The sequence below is a fragment of the Chlorocebus sabaeus genome, chromosome 5 (genome assembly GCF_047675955.1).
Source record: "Chlorocebus sabaeus isolate Y175 chromosome 5, mChlSab1.0.hap1, whole genome shotgun sequence".
Classification (NCBI taxonomy): domain Eukaryota; kingdom Metazoa; phylum Chordata; class Mammalia; order Primates; family Cercopithecidae; genus Chlorocebus; species Chlorocebus sabaeus.
In genome coordinates, this window is record NC_132908.1 from 18,213,164 (window position 1) to 18,235,386 (window position 22,223).

Consider the following 22,223-nt stretch of genomic DNA (forward strand, 5'->3'; position numbering starts at 1 on the left):
GGCTTTAGTTCTAACTACTCAGGAGGCTGAGGCAGGAGGCAGGAGGATCTCTTGAGCCCAGGAGTTTGAGACTAGCCCGGGCAACAGAGTGAGACCCCGTCTCTACAAAAAGTTTTAAAAGTATATTAGCCAGTGTGGTGGCATATGGCTGTAGTCCCAACTACTCAAGAGGCTGAGGCAGAAGGATTCCTTGAGCCCAGGAGTCTGAGGCTGGAGAGAGATCATGCCACTATACTCCAGCCTGGGTGACAGAGAGAGACTCTGTCTCTGTCTAAAATTTAAAAAAATATATAATTTTTTTAAAAGACAGTGAGAATGCTCAGAAAGGCTGCCTGGAGGCATCATGAAGGATAAATGGTGGTTAACTGACTGGAGAAGACAGTAATAGTGCTTAAAAGTCTCTGTGTTTCGGCCGGGCGTGGTGGCTCAAGCCTGTAATCCCAGCACTTTGGGAGGCCAAGACAGGCGGATCACGAGGTCAGGAGATCGAGACCATCCTGGCTAACACAGTGAAACCCCGTCTCTACTAAAAAATACAAAAAAACTAGCCCGGCGCGGTGGCGAGTGCCTGTAGTCCCAGCTACTCGGGAGGCTGAGGCAGGAGAATAGCGTAAACCCGGGAGGCGGAGCTTGCAGTGAGCTGAGATCCGGCCACTGCACTCCAGCCTGGGCGACAGAGTGAGACTCTGTCTCAAAAAAAAAAAAAAGAAAAGGCTCTGTGTTTCAAATAATAAACGACCCAATGCAAACTGGCTTAAGTGCAAAAGAGAATATTGGTTCTTGTACCTGAAAGGTCCAGGGAATTTTGGCTTCAGTCATAGCTAGACCCAGGATCTAGTAGAGTATCATCAGGGATCTGCCACTGTTTGTCTACCCAACAGCATCTCCCTTCTTCCTTGTTAATAGAGCCCCAAATTTGTTCATTCTCAGTGGAATTGCTTTGTCTTTCAGGAGTGGCTGGGTTTAACTCATTACATCTGTGACAAATCGTGTTTCTAATACAGTCATGTTCTGAGGTCTTGGGGGTTATATTTCAATATACTAATTTTGGGGTGATACAATTCAACCCTAAACACTCAGCCTTTCCCTTCTCCATTTCTCTCATCTCCTGCTGGTATCTCCCATTGACTGGACCGATCTGGAGGGTATGTTACAGGAAAGGGGTCCTGATCCAGACCCCAAGAGAGTTCTTGGATCTTGTGCAAGAAAAAATTCAGGGCGAGTCCATAAAGTGAAAGCAAGTTTATTAGGAAAGTATAGGAATAAAAGAATGGCTACTCCGTAGATAGAGCAGCCCCTAGGGCTGCTAGTTGCCCGTTTTTATGGTTATTTCTTGAGTATATGCTAAGCAAGGGGTGGATTATTCATGCCTCCCCTGTTTAGATGATATAGGGTAACTTCCTGACATTGCCATGGCATTAGTAAACTGTCATGGCCCTGGTGGGAGTGTAGCAGTGAGGATGCCCAGAGGTCACTCTTGTCGCCATGTTGGTTTTGGTGGGTTTTGACCGGCTTCTTTACTGCAAGTGTTTCATCAGCAAGGTCTTTGTGACCTGTATCTTGTGCCGACCTCCTATCTCATCCTGTGACTTGGAATGCCTTAACCATCTGGGAATGCAGCCCAGTAGGTCTCAGCCTCATTTTACCCAGCTCCTATTCAAGATGGAGTTGCTCTGGTTCACATGCCTCTGACATTTCCAATAAGGTCACATTCCGAAGGGGTTATACTTCACCATATGAATTTTGGGGTGATACAATTCAACCCCTAATACTCTGTCTTTCCCTCCTCCATCTCTCTGATCTCCTGCTGGTGCCTCCCATAGGATGGACTCATCTGGAAGGTATGGGAGCCTGGTTGATCTGAGCCATGAAAAGCAGCTTCCTGAGGCACAGAGCAGGGTAGGGAGGGTGGATCTGGAGATGCAAAGAGGATATCCAGGACACTTTGTAGCATCTTTCTTCTTGGGAAGGATCTCTCACATGGCAACCAACACCTCTAGACTGACTTGGTTCTTAGCTCCTGCTATTTTTAAAAGAAGACACAGAGATTTTATCACCTGATTTCCATAACAATTCTCTAAAAGAAGTTGACTGGTATTCTTTGGGTTCCAAGAAGAAACTTGAAATGGAAATAGAAGACAGGATATCTGGTGCTCCACCCCATTGCAGGCTCAGCTTATCTTCTCCCCTTTACTCTGGGATGTCTTTTCCCTTGTGGCTTACTAGGTGTCTATCCCTTAGGGGCTGCATTCAGCTGCCTGTATTGAACATTCAAGAACAGTGGCAATAAAACGAATGAAGTTTATTTCTCCTTACACATTTAGATGTCCAGAGTAGGGCAGGCCCAAGCTGGTGCTGTGGCTTAAGGAAGGCGCAGGCTCTTTCTATCCCCTGCTTCACCATCCTTAGCACGTGGCTTTGGGCCTCATGGCTAAAAGGGGCTGCTCCACTTCCAGCCCCACATCTGTGTTCCAGCCTGAAGAAGTGATATGAAACTTCAAGGAGGAAGGGGCAGCAGAAATTAGGAAAGCAGAATTTTCTCAGAGATCCCTAGAATATGTCTGTTTCTATCTCATTGGGCAGAACTGTATGACATAGCTGTCCCTTGCTACATGGGAGCGTGGGAAATGTAGATCTTTGGCTGAGCTGATTGCCATTTGGAAGCAATCAGGTTTCTGTTAATAAGGCTGAAGTGGAGAGTGGACCTTGGGTGGAGAGCTAGCAGGATCAGCCACACCGCTGGTGGCACCTGTGTGCGGGGTGTCTCATGAAGGTGGCACTCAGACCCAAAGGACTGCTGTTCAGAGGACTTGAGTGAATCTGGGGTAAAGCAATATATATAATTACTCATAAAAGAGAAGCACAGTCTAAATTTAAATAACAAAATCCTCCAATTCCAAAAGTATGTAATAAACCCCGATATGAGCACTGTCTTTTATTAGTACCTAATGTCAGAAAATGCGCTTATTGAAAGAGGACTAAAGAAATGTCTTTAGAATTCTTTGCCCAAGTTACTGTTTCTTGATGTTCTTATAAATCTCATAAAGGATTCATGCATATTTCATCTAACACAAGCAATCAATTAACCTCCTTTCCTTTTTCCTACTCAGACATGTGGGCAAAGTAAGAATATACAGTTGACTCCTAAACAATACAGATGCCAAACCCCTGCGCAGTCAAAAATGCACTTACAACTTTGGCCGGGCACAGGGGCTCACACCTGTAATCCCAGCACTTTGCGAGGCCAAGGCAGGGCAGACTGCTTGAGCTCAGGAGTTCGAGACCAGCCTGGGCAACCTGATGAAACCCCATCTCTACAAAAAATACAAAAATTAGCCAGGTGTGGTGGTGTGTGCCTGTAGTCCCAGGTACTGAGGAGGCTGAGGTGGGAGGGTCACTTGAGCTCGGGAGGCAGAAGTTGCAGTGAACTGAGATCTGCACTCCAGCCTGGGTGACAGAATGAGGCCCTGTCACAAAAAGAAAGAAAGAAAATCCACATAAAACTTTTGACTCCCTCAAAGCTTAACTACTAATAGCCTACTGTTGACTGGAAGCCTTACCAGTAGCACAAATTTTGTATGTTATATGTATTATATACTGTATTCTTATAAGTAAGGTAGCAAAATAAAATTTATTAAGAAAATTATAAAAAAGAAAATATATTTACCAGTCATTAAGTGGAAGTAGATCGTCATAAAGGTCTTCTTCCTCATCTTCTGGTTTAGTAGGCTGAGAAGGAGGAAGAGGAAGGATTGGTCCTACTGTCTCAGGGGTGGCTGAAGTGGAAGGGGAGGCAGGAGAGGCAGGCACACTTGGTGTTAAGTTTTTTGTTTTTTTGACACATAGTCTCACCCTGTTACCCAGGCTGGAGTGCAGTGGCGAAGTCTCGGTTCGTTGCAACCTCCACCTCCCAGGTTCAAGCGATTCTCCTGCCTCAGCCTCCTGAGTAGCTGGGACTACAGGCGCCCGCCACCATGCCTGGCTAATTTTTGTATTTTTAGTAGACACAGGGTTTCACTGTGTTGGCCAGGCTGGTCTCGAACTCCTGACCTCAAGTGATCCACCCACCTTGGCCTCTCAAAGTCCTGGGATTACAGGCATCAGCCACCACACCCAGCCGGTGTTAAGCTTTATTGAAAAGAGTCATGTATAAGTAGACCTATGCAGTTCAAATCCATGTTGTTTAAGGGTCAGCTGTAATTTAATTATCTCTTCTCTCTTTAGAGGAAAAGAACCAAATTCATTGCCTGTGATTTTCTGACCGAGTGGTTATACAAGTAAGTTGTTCATGTCTGACGATTCAGTGATCCTAAGAATTCAGTCGTGTTAATTTGCAAGCAGAATAGCAACAACTGACTTGAATTCTTGCTTATTGTTTTCCTGTCAATCAAACATATGGCATCGTGACCAGCCAAAATCCAAAGAGGGCAGGGGAGCCATTCACAGAATTTTTCTCCATTCCATTTGTGGAGGAGTGGCTAAAGCAACAGTAAGTATGATACAAGGCTTTGAATAATTTATTCCTAATTTAATATTGCGTTAATAATAGTTTTCTTCAATCTAAGAGAACAAACTGATGTGATCCATCCAGGACTCTGGGCCAGTCATATTTCTGATAATCTTGTCTCTAGTTATTCTTAGCCTAGGCTAACCTTATCCTAATCATGCCAGTAATTTCATTCAAGAAGCACTCCAGAAAACCAAAAAAAAAAAAAAATTCTTATCCTAAGTAATTTATCCCTCCATTCCCTTCATTTTTTTCTCTCTCTCTGACGGTCATTATGTCTCAGGAAATATGACTAAGCTTTTCTAAATACTTAGAAAATACTAAAAGAGCTTAAATAGTAAGTTACCTGCATCAATTCTCCATTTACAATATAATAAAGAACATGACAGATAAAATTAAAACTCTTTGACCATTCTAATATGGGTTTCCTCCCCACATTGAAGTAATCAGTTCAGTCTACAGTGCAACCTTCCAGACCTCTTATTTAGCTATATAAAATCAGTTTATGCTGCTCTATCTATGGAGTAGCCATTCTTTTTTTTCTTTAATTTTTTAATAAACTTCCTTTCACCGGGCGCTGTAGCTCACACCGGTAATTCCAGCACTCTGGGAGGCCGAGGCAGGTGGATCATGAGGTCAGGAGATTGAGATCATCTTGGCTCACACGGTGAAACCCCGTCTCTACTAAAAATACAAAAAAAATTAGCCAGGAGTAGTGCCGGACACCTGTAGTTTCAGCTACTTGGGAGGCTGAGGCAGGAGAATGGTGTGAACCTGGGAGGCAGAACTGGCAGTGAGCCGAGACGGTGCCATTGCACTCCAGCCTGGGTGACAGAGTGAGATTCCATCTCAAAAAAAAAAAAAAAAAAAAAAATCGGTTTATATCTGATTGGGCATGGTGACTTATGCCTGTAATCCCAACACTTTGGGAGGCCAAGGCAGGCGGATCACTTGAGATCAGGAGTTCAAGACCAGCCTGGCCCACAGGGCAAAACCCCATCTCTACTAAAAATACAAAAATTAGCTGGGCATGGTGGCACGTGCCTGTAATCCCAGCTACTTGGGAGGCTGAGGCAGGAGAATCGCTTGAACCTGGGTGGTAGAAGTTGCAGTGAGCCAAGATAACACCACTGCACTCCAGCCTAGGGGACAGAGTGAGATTCTGTCTCAAAGAAGAGTTTAGATTCTCAGTTCTCAGTTGTCACATATTTTACTTAAATCTGCCCTCTTTGAGAATGCCAAGATGAACAGACCTTTGGCTGACTTTCGCAATTTTGAGAAATTAAAAAAACCCAGATATTAACCAGTTTTTTTTTTTAATCTAAGATTACACATTGAAAGGAGAGAAACATTGGAAAACCTTGTTTCTTATTTAACTTTTAAACCTGTGCCTGATTTTATCTGCTATGAAATGTATAGCCCAAAATTTATTGATTTACATGTATTTTTCTAAGACAAGTTTGAGTATCATTCTCCGAGTTGCTGCTTTGCCTTGAAAATAAAACATTTTTCCATTTGTAATAACCAATGAAAAATAATCTTAAAAATAAGAGAACTTCTCTAATAAGAATCCTCTTAGATTTGTTTATTATACAAATATCTTAATTTTAAATGGCACTGATGTCCACAGGATGCTCGTGTAAATACACCGTAAAGGAGCAGTAGCAGTCATTTCAGCTGCACTCCACAGGAACAGAAACACAAGAGCTCTTGCTTTAACTGGCATTTGTATTCTCTACATCCATTACCTTTCAAAGAGATGCCCAGATGCATGATAAAAATTAAAGTGATATTACTCTATTTGATGCAATGAATATCTATTGAACACCTACCCAGTTCAACTGAACCGAGCTTGGTGCTGTGGAAAAATCAGAGATGAATAAAGTATGGCCCTGGCCCTTGGGGTGAGGGAGACGTGTTTACGACTTGCTGTACTTTCTGTAGTGAGTGTTGTAATACAAATGTTAACAAAGCATTAAAGGGAAGTGGGGAAGCATGAGACCATCCACGTGCCCTTCCTGGTGGGCCTGGAGCCAGCCCAGCTGGGGCAGCGGCCAAGCTGGTTGGTGCCCAGATTTGGTCCAAGGCAGGAACTCAAATGCTGCATTCTTCTTGTCTCAAGTAGGAATAGTCAGAGAAGCAAGTAGAAACCAAAATTCTTAAGGAGAACAAGGTAGGAGCCGGGAAATATCCAATCCAGGTTGGCTCAACCTTGGCACTATTGACATTTAGGACTGGATAATTCTTTGCTGTAAGGAGCTATGACCTGTGCATTGTAGGATGTTTTGCAGCATCTCTGGCCTCCACCCACTAGATGCCAGTAGCACCCTCCTACCAGTTGTGACAATCAAGACTATCTCCAGACACTACTGTATGTCCCCAACGGGAATGAGGCAAAATTGCCTCTGGTTGAGAACCTCTGATTTAGTCCAGTAGTTTGAGAACTTTAAACCAGCACTTTGGGAGGCCGAGGTGGGCAGATTACTTGAGGTCACGAGTTCGAGACCAGCCTGGCCAATGCAGTAAAACCCCATCTCCACTAAAAATACAAAAATTAGCCAAGTATCGTGGTGCATGCCTGTAATCTCAGCTACTTGGGAGGCTGAGGCAGGAGAATTGCTTGAATCCAGGAGGCAGAGGTTGCAGTGAGCCAAGATGGTGAAACGGGAAAAGTTACCTTGTCCCCCTCACAGGGCATGCAACAGGGGGATGTGGCTTGCTTCTTCAGTGCCCTGCTGCTCAAACTTCTAGGGGAGCATATAGACAGGCAGGTTGTGGGGCTCCCACCCGATGGTGGTGTCTATAGGTGAATTCATAGCTGAAGCCCCAGTGGGCATATGTTACTGGGTGCTCTCTTAGTTTGCCATCCATAGGCAGTTTGTGTTAACCAACTCAGTTCACCCTCTACCTTGTTGCAAGGACAGAGGAATTTCTGTATCCCAGGTTCTTGCCTTTGTGTACCGGAGGAATCAGATCACAGGTGGGCTTGGAGAATGAGTGCAAAGTTTTATTGAGTGGAAGTAGCTCTCAGCCCATGGAGGAGCCAGAAGGGCTCCATGGTTTTTCCCATAGAGTTGGGCTGCTGGGCGGCCACAGCTCTCCTCCAACTAACTGCCCTGGCCAAACTCAGTCTCATCCTGCCAGGTGCCGGTGCCTGTCCCTGTGCTTTTCTGCCAGCGTGCTCTTCTCAGCATCCTCTCGATGAGCAGCTGCTTGTGTCTTTTTACACTGATGTGTTTCTCTCCACGTTTGGCTGCCTGTGTGTCTGCCCGCTAGGGTCTCAGGCTTTTATATGCCCAGGATGGGGGGGCGTGGCAAGCCAGGGTGGTCTTGGGAAATGCAATATTTGGGCAGGAAATGCCTGTTCTCATCTAGGTCCCTGGGGGTGGAGCCCTAGCCAAGGACCACGCCCTCCTCTATGCAGCACTTCCCCTACCACCTTCTGTATTATTTAAAGGGACCACGATCTTCCCTTCCCAGCACTCCTGTATCAGTGGTACCACTGCACTCCAGCCTGGGTGACAGAGCAAGATTCCGTCTCAATAAACAAATAAATAAATAAAAAAAATAAAATCACCCAGGGAACTTTGGAAAAATATTGGTACCTAACTTCACCCAGATAGATTAAATCATAATCTTCAGGTGTAGCCTGGGCATTGTTTTTTTGCTTTTTTTTTTTTTTTTTTTTTTTGAGCTTCCTAGGTAATTCTAATATATAGCCAGGATTAAGAGCTTATCCATCCATAGGACAGAAAAAGCGCTGCATCCAGGAACTAATGAATAGTATAATTGAGTCATTTCTTCACTAAGTGCTTTGATACATGCCATCTCATTTAATCTTCACAACAACACTAGGATGTAGGTACTAAAGCTGAGAGCCCACAGGTGGGAAGTCAACCATGAAGTGAGACGGGACTTGGGCAAATAAGGTGATTATATGAGTATTATGGATGGACATTTTGAGTATGGCTTAATGATACAGATTGGATGAAGATGACTTTTGAGGGGGAGACTCTGTCAAGGCTTTTTAAAGGAAGTGAAATGTAAACTACAGTATACTTCAGGCAGAATTAAGAGCCTGAGCTTTTGGGGTAGATAAACCAGTATTCAAATCTCCACCACTGGCTGGGTACAGTGGCTGATTCCTGTAATCTCAGCACTTTGGGAGGCTGAGGCAGGCAGATCACCTGAAGTCAAGAGTTTGAGGCTAGCCTGGCCAACATGGCAAAACCCTGTGTCTACTGAAAATACAAAAATTAGCTGGGCATGGTGGTAGGCGTCTGTAATCCTAGCTACTCAGAAGCTGAGGCAGGAGAATCGCTTGAACCGGGAGGCAGAGGTTGCAGTGAGCTAAGATTGCACCACTGCACTCCAGCCTGGGTGACAGAGTGAGACTCTTTCTTAAAAAACAAAAAACAAACAAAACAAAACAAAACAAATCACCGCTTACTGATCCTATGATCTTGGGCAAGTGTTTATCTATTACTGTGTAGCAAATTGCTCCAAAACTTAGTGACTTAAAGTCATAGATATTATCCTATAGTTTCTCTGGGTCAGAAATTTGGTAGCAGCTTAGCTGGGTGGTTGTGGTTCAGAGTCTCCCATGAGGTTGTAGTCGAGATGTCACAAGGGGTGCAGTCATCTGAAGGCCCAACTGGGGCTGGAGGTTCAGCTTTTAATATGGTGCACAAATATGGTGCTGGTTGTTGTTTGGAGGCCTTAAATTTTCCCCATCTGGGTCTTTCCATGAGCTGCTTGAGTATCCTCATGACATGGTGACTGGCCTCCTTCAGAGTGAAAGATTTGGGCACAAGAAGGAAGCATGGTACCTTTCATGACCTAGTCGTGGAAGTCACTTACCTCTACATTCTATTACAAGCAGGTCACCAAGTGCCACATTTGAGGTTTAATAATTAAGCTCCACCTTAGGGAGGGAGGAGTATCAAAGAATGTGTGGACATATTTATTTTAAAAGTATCACAGCATGTCTGTCTCTAGGCCTCCAGTTCCTTATTGGTAGATGTGGTAGTTGTGAAGATGTGGTGAAATGATACAGCTACAAATGGGATCGTGAACAAGCCCAACCTATAGTAACATGTGGCTTACTAAATGGTGAATAGTGGCTTATTGCCATTAGTGAACATTGTGACATTCCAGGCCAATGACCCAAAGATGGGAGAAGTGACAAGATTTGGTCCAGTCACAGGAAACCAGCATTGCTAGCTCCTGGAGTGTGTGAGGACGTAGGGATGAGATAGAAGCTATGGCTAGAAGGCAGTTAGAAGGTAGATTATCGTTTTCAGTAAAAGAAAGAAGTTTGGGCATTATTCCATAAGCAGGAGATCATTCAAAAGGCTTTTGAGCAGAGGTAAAATAGGATTAGGCTGTTTTGGAAAGATAATTCCTGAGACAGTGCAGAGGACATCTGAGATTGGGTAGAGCCTGGAGTTGGGGCTGCTAGTTCCAAGACTGTCTTTACAGCCGTAAGCTATTGAGTTAGGGCCATGTTAGTGGAAAAGGGGGGACATGGGATGGGTAGAATGGATGGATGACACAGGATAAATTTAGGGGTAGAGAAGGGGTGTGCCTGAAACGGTGAGATTTGCTCCTGGGTATGTGGGCGGCCCATAATGGAAGCCAAGAGACCCAGCCAGAAGAGCAAGTGCAAGGGTAAAATAACGATTCCTGTCTGGGGCACATTTAGATTGAGGTGCTTCTAGGATATCCATCCCAGAAACATTGGCCTAAAGCTTAGAAGTAGGATATGAAGAGAAATGGTTTGGGAATCAAGAGCCCCACACTGAATGTATGGATTAAGTCAAGATGGACAAGGGCCGAACTGAGGGGTAGCCCAGAGTTGGTTCCAGAAGTTCAATGAATGGCACGTAGTCTAAGCCATGTGTTTGGCAGTGTAACGATGACTTATCTTGAAGCTGTGTTTGCAAAGCAAGCCATTGTTTCAACTTAGAGTCTATGTTGATTTTAAATGACTGGCAGGGAGAAATAGGGGTGTGTTTATTTTCTATTGCTGCTGTTACAAATAACCCCAGAACTGGTAGCTTTAAAACAACACAAATGTATGACTATACCGTTCAGGAGATCCAAAGCTTGATTGGATTTCACTGGGGTAAAATCAACATGTTGGCAGAGCCTAAGTCTTTTCTGGAGTTTCTAGGGGAAAATGTTTCCCTGCCTTTTCAAGCTTCTAGAAACTGTCTGCATTCCTTGGCTAGTGGCCCCTGCATTCCTCTTCAAAGCCAACAATGTTGCATCTCTCTGACCCTCTTTCTTAGTCATATCTCTCTGACTCTTTCTTTTTTGGGGGGCTTAGGGGGGACAGGGTCTAACTCTGTCACCTAGGCTGGAGTGCAGTTGTGAAATCTTGGCTCACTGCAACCTCTGTCTCCCAGGTTCAAGTGATTCTCCTGTCTCACCCTCCCAAGTAGCTGGGATTACAGGCATGGGCCACCATACCCGACTAATTTTTGTATTTTTAGTAGAGACAGCGTCTCATCATGTTGTCCAGGCTGAACTCAAACTCCTGGTCTCAAGTGATCCACCTGCCTCAGCCTCCTAAAGTGCTGGGATTATAGGCGTGAGCCATCTCGCCTGGCCTCTCTGACTCTCTTTTGCCTCCATCTTCCACTTTTAAGGACTCCTGTGATTACATTAGCTCACCTAGATAATTCAGGATAACCTTCCTATTGCAAAATCCTTGACATAATCGCATCTGCGAAGTTTCTTTTGCCTTTGTCAGGTAACATATTCACAGGTTCTGGGAATTTTTTTGGGAGGGATGAGAGGGTGACAGGGTCTCCCTCTGTTTCCCAGGCTGAACTGCAGTGGCACAATCACAGTTCACTGCAGCCTTGACTTCCTGGACTTAAGCCATCCTCCCACCTCAGCTTCCTGAGTAGCTGCGGCTACAGGTGCATGCCATCGCACCCAGCTAATTTTTGTATTTTTGGTAGAAACGGTGTTTTGGCATGTTGCCCAGATGAGTCTCAAACTCCTGAGCTCAAGCAGTCTGCCTGCCTTGGTCTCCCAAAGTGCTGGGATTGTAGTTTTAAGCCACCATGCCCAACCAGTTGCTGGAAATTTTGATGTAGACATCTTTAGGACCCAAATTCTGCCTACCACAAAGGATAATGGAGAATGTGGAAAAATTTAAAGTCCCTTTCTCTGAGAGATCACCTACATGTTGCTGAAGATCGCTTACATTTTAAAATAGTATTCCAGGTTTTGTATAGTAAAAATGATACATGCTGAGTGAAAAAATTCAAACAAAGCAGAAAAATCAAAAGAAAAAGGCACAGATCACCCAAGAGCCAGCCTCCCAGATATAATCATTGTTGACATTTTGGTGAACTTTTCAGATACTTTTCTATGTATCTCCATATGTATACAGATATAAAAAAAAAAGTGTAAGTATTCCTCTGAGACCAGAGCTAAGAGTGAGAGAGAAGTTGAGGTGGAGAGAGAAGCACCGAGAAAGTTCATGGTGGGTGCTGTCACTCACGTTCACATTCATGTAGGTGTGAAGGCATCTGCTGAGAGGGAGGCAGAGGTTTATGGAGGAGGGGAGGGGGTTGCAACAGCTGCTGTGGTGAAACCGACAGGGAATCAATGAGGGATAAATAGGGATGGACCAGCTGATGGCCTGAATTTGTGGTGCATATAAACAGCCTGCTTATGTGATTGTCTCCAGAAACCCTCCACAGCTCTGGAAAGGGGGTGGAGAACAGATGGTTGGTAAAATCAGGGTTGAAGACTGGCAAAGCTAATCTAGTAAAAGGTCTAGACTGGGCCCAGGGGATCATAGGTACAAGTGAAAGCATTGTTTCCTTTTTCAAGAATGTCTTACATTTTTAAATCATAAATTACCATATTTTCTGAATTATGTTAACGCTTTAGCAACCAATTTTCAAAGGAAACCCTATATTAGGTGTTCACATTGAAAGTAAGAAACATACCAAACTCAGAAACACTAAGATGAGGGTCGTGGGGTCCATCTTAGAATCAAGACAATTTGTTTTTAAAGATTCTTATGTGTGGATCTTAATTGGATCCCAATTCAAAGAAATGATATAAAAAATTGGAGACAGCTGAAAATTTGAACACTTAATAGTTGATGAAATAAAAAATTATTTAACATATGATGATGAGAATACTGATTTCATAGTCACGATTAAAAAGTTATTACTTTTTAGAGAAACATGCCAAAATATATATGAAATTACATACTCTATGGACAGCAGTGAGGGAGGGAAGCTACCATTAACTGACATGGAGAACAGTATAATTGAAGCTGGTTGATGGAGACATGGATTCATTTTAATTTTTTCTGTCTACTTTTGTATAGCTTTTAAAATTTCTATAACAAAAATTTTTTTAAATGAGATTAAGGCCAGGTGCAGTGGCTCATGCCTGCTAGCACTTTGAGAGGCTGAGGCAGAAGGATTGCTTGAGCCCAGGAATTTGGACCAGTCTGGGAAACATAGTGAGACCCCATCTCTATAAAAAATCAAACATCAGCTGATGATGATGGTGCTCACCTGTGGTCCCAGCTACTCAGGTGGTTGAGGTGGGAGGATCTCTTGAGCCCCAGAGGTTTAGGATGCAGTGAGCTGTGGTTGTGCCGCTCAATCCAGCATGGGTGACACAGTGAGATACTGTCTCAAAAAAAATAATAATTAAAAACACATTAAAATGAGATTGTTCAAAGCTCCTTACGAGCACTTGATAGTGTAGGAGATGTGCCCTGGGTGAGGAGGTATCTACTGGAGGGCAGTGAACCAGGAGGGCTGGGGGCCATTCCCTACTGGAGGTGGCTGGAGTGATGGACAATGGAAGTCTGAGTTTTCCTATGATCATGCTGAGAAACTCAAATGGCATTGAGGGAAAATGGCCCTGGGGGAAGGGGAGATGGCAGGTGCAGCCCAACTGACAAGTGTTGTGGTGCTGAGAAGGTCTCAGTCACCCCTCCAGAGACCTGGCTCTGAATGTGCACAATTTCCCAATCAATTCTCTTACGTTAGTCTCAGGTAAATCCAACCCCCCCACCAAATCCACACCCATTTTCCCCAGAAACAATGAGAAGGAGGATTAACATAATCAGAGTCTTGAGTTTGTTCTAAAGAACAAGCCTCCAATAATCTCAGAGTTCCTGGGGAACAAGGACGTGGCTTTCTATGTTAAGGGTCAGCAAACTTTTCTGTAGAGGATAGTAAGTCTTTTAGGCTTTGCAAGCCACAGACGGTCTTTCAGTTACTCAACTCCCTAGTTGTGTCATGAAAGCAGCCATAGATGTACCATATGTGAATGAATGGGTATGGCTGTGTTCCAATAACACTTTATTCACAAAAACAGGTGGTGGGCCAGATTTGGCCCATGAGCTATGGTTTGTTGATCCCCTGTTTCAGGTGGACACCAATAACCTTCCCAAACCATGGTCTCATGTAAAAGCAAAAAAAAAACAAAAAAACAAAAAAAACCCCAACATAATTAGAAGTAAATAGTAGGTGGGAAAAGTTTATGATTACATCAGGAATTCAGGAACTTGATATGTGACAGTCTTCAGTGATGAACCATTCTAAGATGTGACCTTTCTGTTGGGCAGCTGACCCAGAGGGAAGGTAGGGGTCATTGGAAACGTGTGGACCCAAAGTCATGGTGTTTGCGGGCATTATCAGCACAGATAATGAAGTAGCTGAGAACACTAGGGGGAGACAGCTGAAGAAGATGGCGGTGAGTCAAATCCCACAGTTGCCAAAGGAAGTGTAGGAATGTTCTAGAAGTCAAAGAAGTGGCAGTGTAGTGTGGTCGTTAGGAGCTTGGAAGCACTAGAATTACACCCCTGCATTCTAAACCCAGCTCCACCACTTTGATTTTGGGCAAAGATGACTTAATGCTTCCAGCCTCAGTTTTTCCATCTGAAAAATGGTCTTTCATCTGAACAAAGTTCCCCACCTAAGAGGAATCCTAGTGCCAACTATTATAATATTTTATTATTGGTACATATACCAGGCAGGTATGTTCCAGCTAAAGGGAATTATTTGTATTATTTGTTCATTTATTCAGCTAATACCTTTTTTTTTTTCTTTTTTTTTTTTTCTTTTTTTATTTGAGACAGGGTCTTACTGTCCAAAAAAAAGGACAGGGTCTTACTCTGTTGTTCGGGCTGGAGTGCAGTGATGTGATCTTGGCTCACTACAACTTCTGCCTCCTGGACTCAAGCTATCCTCCTGCCCCACCCTCCCAATAGCTGGGACTACAGGTGTGTGCCACTAGGTCTGGCTAATTTTTGTAGATTTCACCACATTGCCCAGACTGGTCTCGAACTCCTGAGCTCAAGTAATCCGCCCACCTTGGCCTTCCAAAGTACTGGGATTACACGCGTGAGCCACTGCGCCCAGCCAGCTAATAATTATTGAATGCTTAAATATGCTCTAAAATTGTGGAGCAGGCATATTCATAAGTGAGCTGGCTACCATTTATGAAACATCTACTATGTGCCGTGGAAACATGACACATGGAAACAGACACACATGGTTCCTGTTTTCGTGGACAGACACACTGTGTATAGTTGAATTGAAGTGTATGTGTACTTCATTTATGCTAATTCAATGATATGCTCTTGGGAAGAAGAGAGAAAGACAGAGGGGGAAGAAAGGGAAAGGGATAAGAATTTTTCAGGCCGGGCATGGTGTCTTACCCCTTGCCTGTAATCCCAGCACTTTGGGAGGCCAAGGCAGGTGGATCATGAGGTCGGGAGTTCGAGACCAATCTGGCCAACATAGTGAAACCCCATCTCTACTGAAGATACAAAACATTAGCCAGGCGTGGTGGCACGTGTCTGTAACCCCAGTTACTCGGGAGGCTGAGGGAGGAGAATCACTTGAACCTGGGAGGCAGAGGTTGCAGTCAGCTAAGATTACGCTACTGTACTCCAGCCTGGGCGACAGGGTGAAACTCTGTATCAAAAAAAAATTTTAAATGCAATCAATTCTTGCCATTTTACTCTAGAGGTGATGTACAAAATAGGACACATGACTCAGCTCTTTCCTCAGTTGTTTTCAATTTTGTATACGCCTCATAACATAAGCAGCTCAGAAGGCAACTACTTCCTTCTGTCTGTCTGTCTGTGTATTTATATATTTGCCTACCTACCTACCAAACATTTGCTTAGTGTTTACTTGGGTATTATTCTGGGCACTTTACAAATATTACCTATTTTAACTTACATCACAACCCTACAAAGTAGAAAATCGTAGTATCCCCGTTGTATTAGGCTAGGCTAGGCTAGATTGCAGTTATAAACAATACCAAAATACCAGTGGCTTAATGCAATAACAGCTTATTTCTTGCTCACAGAAAGATTGTTGCAGGTTGGACAGTCCTCTTACTTCTGAGGTCACTGACGCAAAGGAAGAAAAGAATGTAGGAGGTCCCTCAGCTCTTAACCTTCTTAGTCTAGAAGGTTCTTAACCTTCTCACCTCTTTTTACAGAGCACAGCTTCAAACCAATTGCAAGGGAGGCAGGGATACGTAAAGGAACATGCAGATATTTGGTGAACACTAGCTGTTCTGGGCAAAGGCTTGGTTTTTTTTTTTTTTTAGACTGAGTCTATTTCTGTTATCCAGGCTAGAGTGCAGTGGCACGATCTAGGCTCACTGCAATCTCTGCCTCCCCATTTCAAGTGATTCTCCTGCCTCAGCCTCCCAAGTAGCTGGGGCTATAGGCACCCACCACCATGCCCAACTAATTTTTGTATTTTTAGTAGAGATGGGGTTCCACTATGTTAGCCAGACTGGTCTCAAACTCCTGACCTCAGGTGATCCACCTGCCTCGGCCTCCCAAAGTGCTGGGATTACAGGCATAAGCCACTGCATCTGGCCCACAGGCATATTTCTAAGAAAGAACTGAGGCAGAGAGAAATTAAATCTTTGCCCAGGATCTCAAGCCAGTGCATAGCATAGGCAGGATTTGAACATAGGCAACCTGGCTGCAGAGTCTACACACTGTTAAGAGCATGGCTAATTACTCTGCTCTACTGCCCCTTCTGTCACCTGGTCCTTAAAGTGATCAGTAGTGAGACAGGGAGAAACCTGGCTGTGTGAGACAGATTGAAAGATGCCATGTCCCGGGCACGGTGGCCATGCCTAGAATCCCAGCACTTTGGGAGGCCAAGGTGGGCAGATCACCTGAGATGAAGAGTTTGAGACGATCCTGGCCAATATGACGAAACTCCGTCTCTACTAAAAATACAAAAAAAAAAATTATCCAGGCGTTGTGTTGCACGCCTGTAATATGCCAGCTACTCGAGAGGCTGAGGCAGGAGAATCGCTGGAACCCGAGAAGCAGAGGTTGCAGTGAGCCGAGATGGTGCCACTGCACTCCAGCCTGAGTGATACGGCGAGACTCCATCTCAAAAACAAATACACAGACAAACAAAAAAATGATCAACCACATACTCTAATTGAAGTGTGATGAGGGTGTTTTTGTCCTTACCTTTCAACAGGGGTGGATGATGTCATATCTCCCGTTGGCTTCAGTCCTATTTATGAATCCAGCACCATCCTCTTTTGTAGTATATAGTCATGACTCAACCAGCAAATCAGAGGTAATGAAATTATTTGCTAGCACGTTAAGAAGAGAAAAAGTTTAAATTTCTATTTTGGCCAAAAAGAATGGCCCTGAGAATCGGTCAGATTCATTTGCAAAAATAAATAACTAAATAAGCAAAAGTGCACCACTGCCTTTCTGGTGTCATGTCCCAGAAGGGAAGGCTCATGAAAGACATCATTAAAACTGAGACCTTCAATGAAACAAAGATTGTGTTTTTGAAAAGAAAAGGTTGCTTTGGGTGAAATATCTTTTCAGCTAAGTTTTATCCTTGAATAAAAAAAAAAAAAGGTGGTGGGGGTGCAGGGAACCCATGATATGTTCATGTTGATGAAAGGTATCTTGTGACCAAAAGCGGAGGTGAAAACAAAAGTGTCAGCGTGTCATTTGAGGACAAGCTCCAGCTGTATGATGATCTATTTGTGCTGAGACTGATAGTGGAACTGAAAATGCTCCTGCCTTCAGAGTGGCACAAGAAACTGCGTTTCATACTAAAGATTATAATTAAATAGTGGCACGGCGGAAAATTTGCTGTCGTGCCCTCTTGATAGAAAAAAAAAAATCCTTTTATTTTGTCTTATAGAAGAGTAGATTTCTGTGTCAGTAATTTCGGAGGCCAGAGAGTCCCAAGAGGATAGTAAATCATCTTTGCTTTTTATATTCACATTCATCTTCAAATAGAGGGAGGAAGGAAAGCTGTTTCCTGAATTTGGGACACGCTGAGATGTATAAACTCTCTAGTGACTCCCTCTTGCTGGAGGTTTGACATGTGGGTGGCCCTTTCTTGGGGGCACTCAGTAGTGCTTCCGTTCTTTCTTCCTGCTGTTTCTCCATGGCTGTTTAAGAACCAGTTCAGGGCCAGGCACGGTGGCTCACGCCTGTAATCCTAGCACTTTGGGAGGCCGAGACTGGTGGATGACTTGAGGTCAAGAGTTTGAGAGCAGTCTGGCCAACGTGGTGAAACCCCATCTCTACTTTAAAAACTGCAAAAATTAGCTGGGCGTGATGGTGTACGCCTGTAGTCCCAGCTACTTGGGAGGCTGAGGTGGGAGAATTGCATGAACCCGGGAGGCCAAAGTTGCAGTGAGCTGAGATGGTGCCATTGCACTCCAGCCTGGGTGACAGTGCGAGATACCATCTCAAAAAAAAAAAAAAAAAAAGGAACCAGTTCAGAGAGCCTGTGCAAAGCAGTACGGCAGGCACATCTAGATTCCAGTCTTTGCCCCGCCATTTAGTAAAGTGTTTTCCCTGAGTTCTGTCAGCTGTTGTAGAAAATTATCGAACTTGAGGAGGGGGTTGTGGGAGCCCCCAGTTTGTAGCCACATCAGACAGAAGTGTGAATAACCTGGAGACCCATTCCTTGTGACTGGCATCTATAGTGCAAGGTATTCTTGTGGGACTAAGCCCTTATCCTGTGGGCGCCCTGTGGGCCTTCTGTGGGGTCTGCACTAACTGTGGGTAGTTAGTGTCAGAGTTAAATTGTAGTGCCTGTAATCCCAGCACTTTGGGAGGCCAAGGCGGGATGATTGCATAAGGTCAGGAGTTTGCAACCAGCTTGGGGACCATAATGAGGCCCCATCTCTTCAACAAATTTTTTAAATTAGCTGGGTGTGATGGCACACACTTGTAGTCCAAGCTACTCCGGAGGCTGAGGGGAGAGAATCACTTGGGCGTGGGAGATGGATACTGCAGCAAGCCATTAGCATGCCACTGCACTCTTGCCTGGGCAACAGAGTGAGACCCTATCTCAAATATAAATAAATAAATAAATAAATAAATAAATAAATAAATAATTGTAGGATGCCCAGGTGGTATCTGCAGAGAACTGGAGAATTACTTGGTGTGAAAAATCCACATATTTGGTGTCAGAAGTCTTGCGAGTAGAGAAACAAAGGTTTTTCCTTTTAGTGCCTCAAGATGTCCACATTCAATCCCCAGACCTTGTAAATATATATGTTTCCTTATATGGCAGAAGGAGGGACTTTGTGTATGTGATTAAGGATCATAAGATGGGAATTAGTATGTTAGTTTCCTAGGGCTACTGCAAGAGATCACCACAAAGTTGGTGCTTAAAACAACACACAAACATTTTTTTTGAGTCAGGGTCTTGCTCTCCTGTCCAGGCTGGAGTGCAGTGGTACAATCATAGCTCACTGCAGCTTGATCTCCTGCCCTCAAGCAGTCCTCCCAGTTCAGCCTTCCCAAGTACTGGGATTACAGACATGAGCCACCACACCCAGCCTTCAGTTTATCTGTTAAAAAGATCAGTCCGGCAGCTGGATGGGGTATTGACTGAAATCAACCTAATAGTGCATACAGGGATGCAACTACAGTGAAGACATGATGCCCTCATGGAGAGGAGGAAGTAAAATAAATTGGATTTGGGACATGTTTTGAGGTTGGAACCAAGACTTGTTGATGGACTGGATGTTGGAGGAGAGAGAGGAGTCAAGAATGCAACAGAGATTTCAGGCCTGAGCAACTGGCTGAATGGGATCCCTTTACTGAAACAGAGTGGGGAAATAACAGTTCTCTTTTGAAAATTTAATGGGTATACTGAAAAATCACAAATTATTGGGAATAAAAATATGAAAAGTTTTTTCTTTTTTCCCACTAACCACCACACTATATTACATTGACTCCATCTGCCATCTGGATAGCAGCTCTTTAATAATTTGGGGCCAAATTCTGAAACTTTCTGGTCACTCTCTCTTTTTAGATCGTCTCATTTCACCAATAGGATTTATTTCAGTTTTTTGTTTTGTTTTTTTGTTTGTTTGTTTGTTTGTGTTTTTTGACGGAGTCTCACTTTGTCGCCCAGGCTGGAGTGCAGTGGCGTGATCTTGGCTCACTGCAAGCTCCACCTCCCAGGTTCACGCTGTTCTCCTGCCTCAGCCTCCAAGTAGCTGGGACTACAGGTGCACACCACTATGCCTGGCTAATTTTTTGTATTTTTAGTAGAGACGGGGTTTCACCGTGTTAGCCAGGATGGTCTCGATCTCCCGACCTTGTGATCCGCCTGCCTCGGCCTCCCAAAGTGCTGGGATTACAGGCATGAGCCACCGCGCCCGGCCTCTTGGTTATTTTTTTAAATCACAAGTATTTTTTAAAATTTTATTTATTTGTTTGTTTGTTTATTTATTTGAGATGGAGTCTTGCTCTGTCATCCAGGCTGGAGTGCAGTGGTGCGCCCTCGGCTTGCAGCAACCTCAGCCTCCCAAGTAGCTGGGACTATAGGCATGCGCCACCTCACCTGGCTAATTTTTGTATTTTTAGTAGAGATAAGATTTCACTATGTTGGCCAGGCTGGTCTCGAACTCCTGACCTCAAGTGATCTGCCCGCTTCTGCCTCCCAAAGTGCTGGGATTACAAGCGTGAGCCACTGTGCCTGGCCAAAAATTTATTTTGTTTTTTATAGAGACAGTGTTGCCCTGGCTGGTCTTGAACTTCTGACCTCAAGCCATCCTCCCTCCTTGGCCTCTCTAAGTGCTGGGATTATAGGCATGAGCCACTGCACCTGGCCCATCCTGTTTATTTTTAAATCCTTAGTCTTCAGTCTCCAACTGGATATGAAACCCATCTTTCCCCAGCTCCAGCCACAACTAACTGTCTATGATTCAGGGGTCCCAGAACTTGGAAGGGGAAATAAATTCCCTCTTTATTTTCACTAATCTCTCACTTAAATCCAGCGTCTCCTTTAAGTATGAATGTGGGCAACAAACCTCAGTAGTTTCCATAGTATCTGTGAGTTTGTCCCTGACAGCAACCACAGACATTCTTATGTCACATCACAGTTGTTGCAGAGATCGAGAAATACCATTTACACTTGTCACACCTTTCAAATTACAGTAGTTAACTGGCCTGCTATTAGCTCTTGTTATTTACTGCATAATTTAGAAGCACGTATATTACTGTATCACCAGCTCTTATTTTAATATTTTGATACCTTTATTTCAATATAATTGGTTTGCTATAATCCTATGTATTTACTTTTATGTTGTTAAAAACATTATTGTGAGAAGGAATCCAAACCGCCAAAGTAGAAAGGGATCTGTGACACAAAAAAGGTGAAGATCCCCTGTGAGAGGTTTGAAAAGGGTGGGGAGGGAGGTGGTCTGCTCTTCTGAACATCCCCCATGCCTGGGCCCACCCTTTAAATCCAGGGGAGGGAGACCGGGAGTAGGTGGGTCTCCTTAAACTTTTCATTTAGTCACACTAGAGAAAATGTGTAATCAGTTACAAAGACGTTAAATAACACCACAATCTGAGCATATGTTATCAAGAAATACCAAGTATCACAGCCTTGGTTTTTTTTAAAAAAATGGTTATATCTGAAACCTACATGGGAGCACGTGGTCTTGCACTTTGCTGCTTGGTAAGTTCTGTTATCTGGACATGTATTCAGCTTCAATGATGGAGTTGGTAAAATGGGACTCAGCTCTGTGTGTAAGTAGAAGGATGATTCAGCCTGATGCTGGGGTAATAACCGCTTGTTGATCTCGCAGGGTGGAGATTAGTGAAGGGGCCAAAGTAACATCATATCCTGGTAACCATGATTTCTAAATATGCTTTAAGGCTACAGAGAGTAATGTTCCACAGGTTTTGGAGCTATTTGTGTGTTCACAGAAGGCTGGAATTGAAAGAATCCTATGAGATTTCGTCCTAACAGCTAGTCACCATATGGTCGGGGAGTATCATTCCAGATAACCTCTGTTGTACTTTTTAGAAATATTTTAAGTTTATAAGTCAAGAATGTGATGCCTCGGCCAGGTCTGGTGGCTCACACCTGTAATCCCCGCACCTTGGGAGGCTGAGGTGGGTGGATCACTTGAGGTCAGGAATTTGAGACCAGCCTGGCCGATATGGTGAAACCCCATCTCTACTAAAAATACAAAAATTAGCCGGGTGTGGTGGCAGGCACCTGTAATCCCAGCCAATCGGGAGGCTGAGGAAGGAGAATTACTTGAACCTGGGCAGTGGAGGATGCAGTGAGCTGAGATCGTGCCACTGCACTCCAGCCTGGGCAACAGAGCAAGACTCCGTCAAAAAAAAAAAAAAAAAAAAAAGTCATGCCTCAATATAGAGCATTTG

The 22,223-nt window shown here is 44.0% G+C and overlaps 1 protein-coding gene and 1 long non-coding RNA gene across 10 annotated transcripts in view; one reads left to right on the plus strand and one right to left on the minus strand.

The window, feature by feature from the left end:
- The window catches only part of IQCK (IQ motif containing K), a 138,004-nt gene that overhangs the window by 40,688 nt on the left and 75,093 nt on the right, over positions 1-22,223 (plus strand). For 7 of the 8 annotated variants that reach the window (XM_007987030.3, XM_073015212.1, XM_073015213.1 and 4 more), the window contains 2 exons: positions 4,225-4,277; positions 4,412-4,489. The exons of the other annotated variant lie outside the window; for it this stretch is intronic. In XM_007987030.3, coding sequence (XP_007985221.2) covers positions 4,225-4,277; positions 4,412-4,489 — 131 coding nt within the window. The remainder of the gene's footprint in view (positions 1-4,224; positions 4,278-4,411; positions 4,490-22,223) is intronic. 8 annotated transcript variants of the gene reach the window in all.
- Positions 746-18,772, minus strand: LOC140711657 (uncharacterized). 2 transcript variants are annotated; one of them, XR_012092925.1, is made up of 4 exons: positions 17,019-18,772; positions 13,063-13,183; positions 3,668-3,776; positions 746-2,023 (listed from the first exon to the last, which is right to left on the minus strand). It is a non-coding gene; the product is annotated as an uncharacterized lncRNA (long non-coding RNA). The 2 variants fall into 2 exon arrangements; XR_012092924.1 differs by having other exon boundaries at positions 747-2,023; positions 13,063-13,179.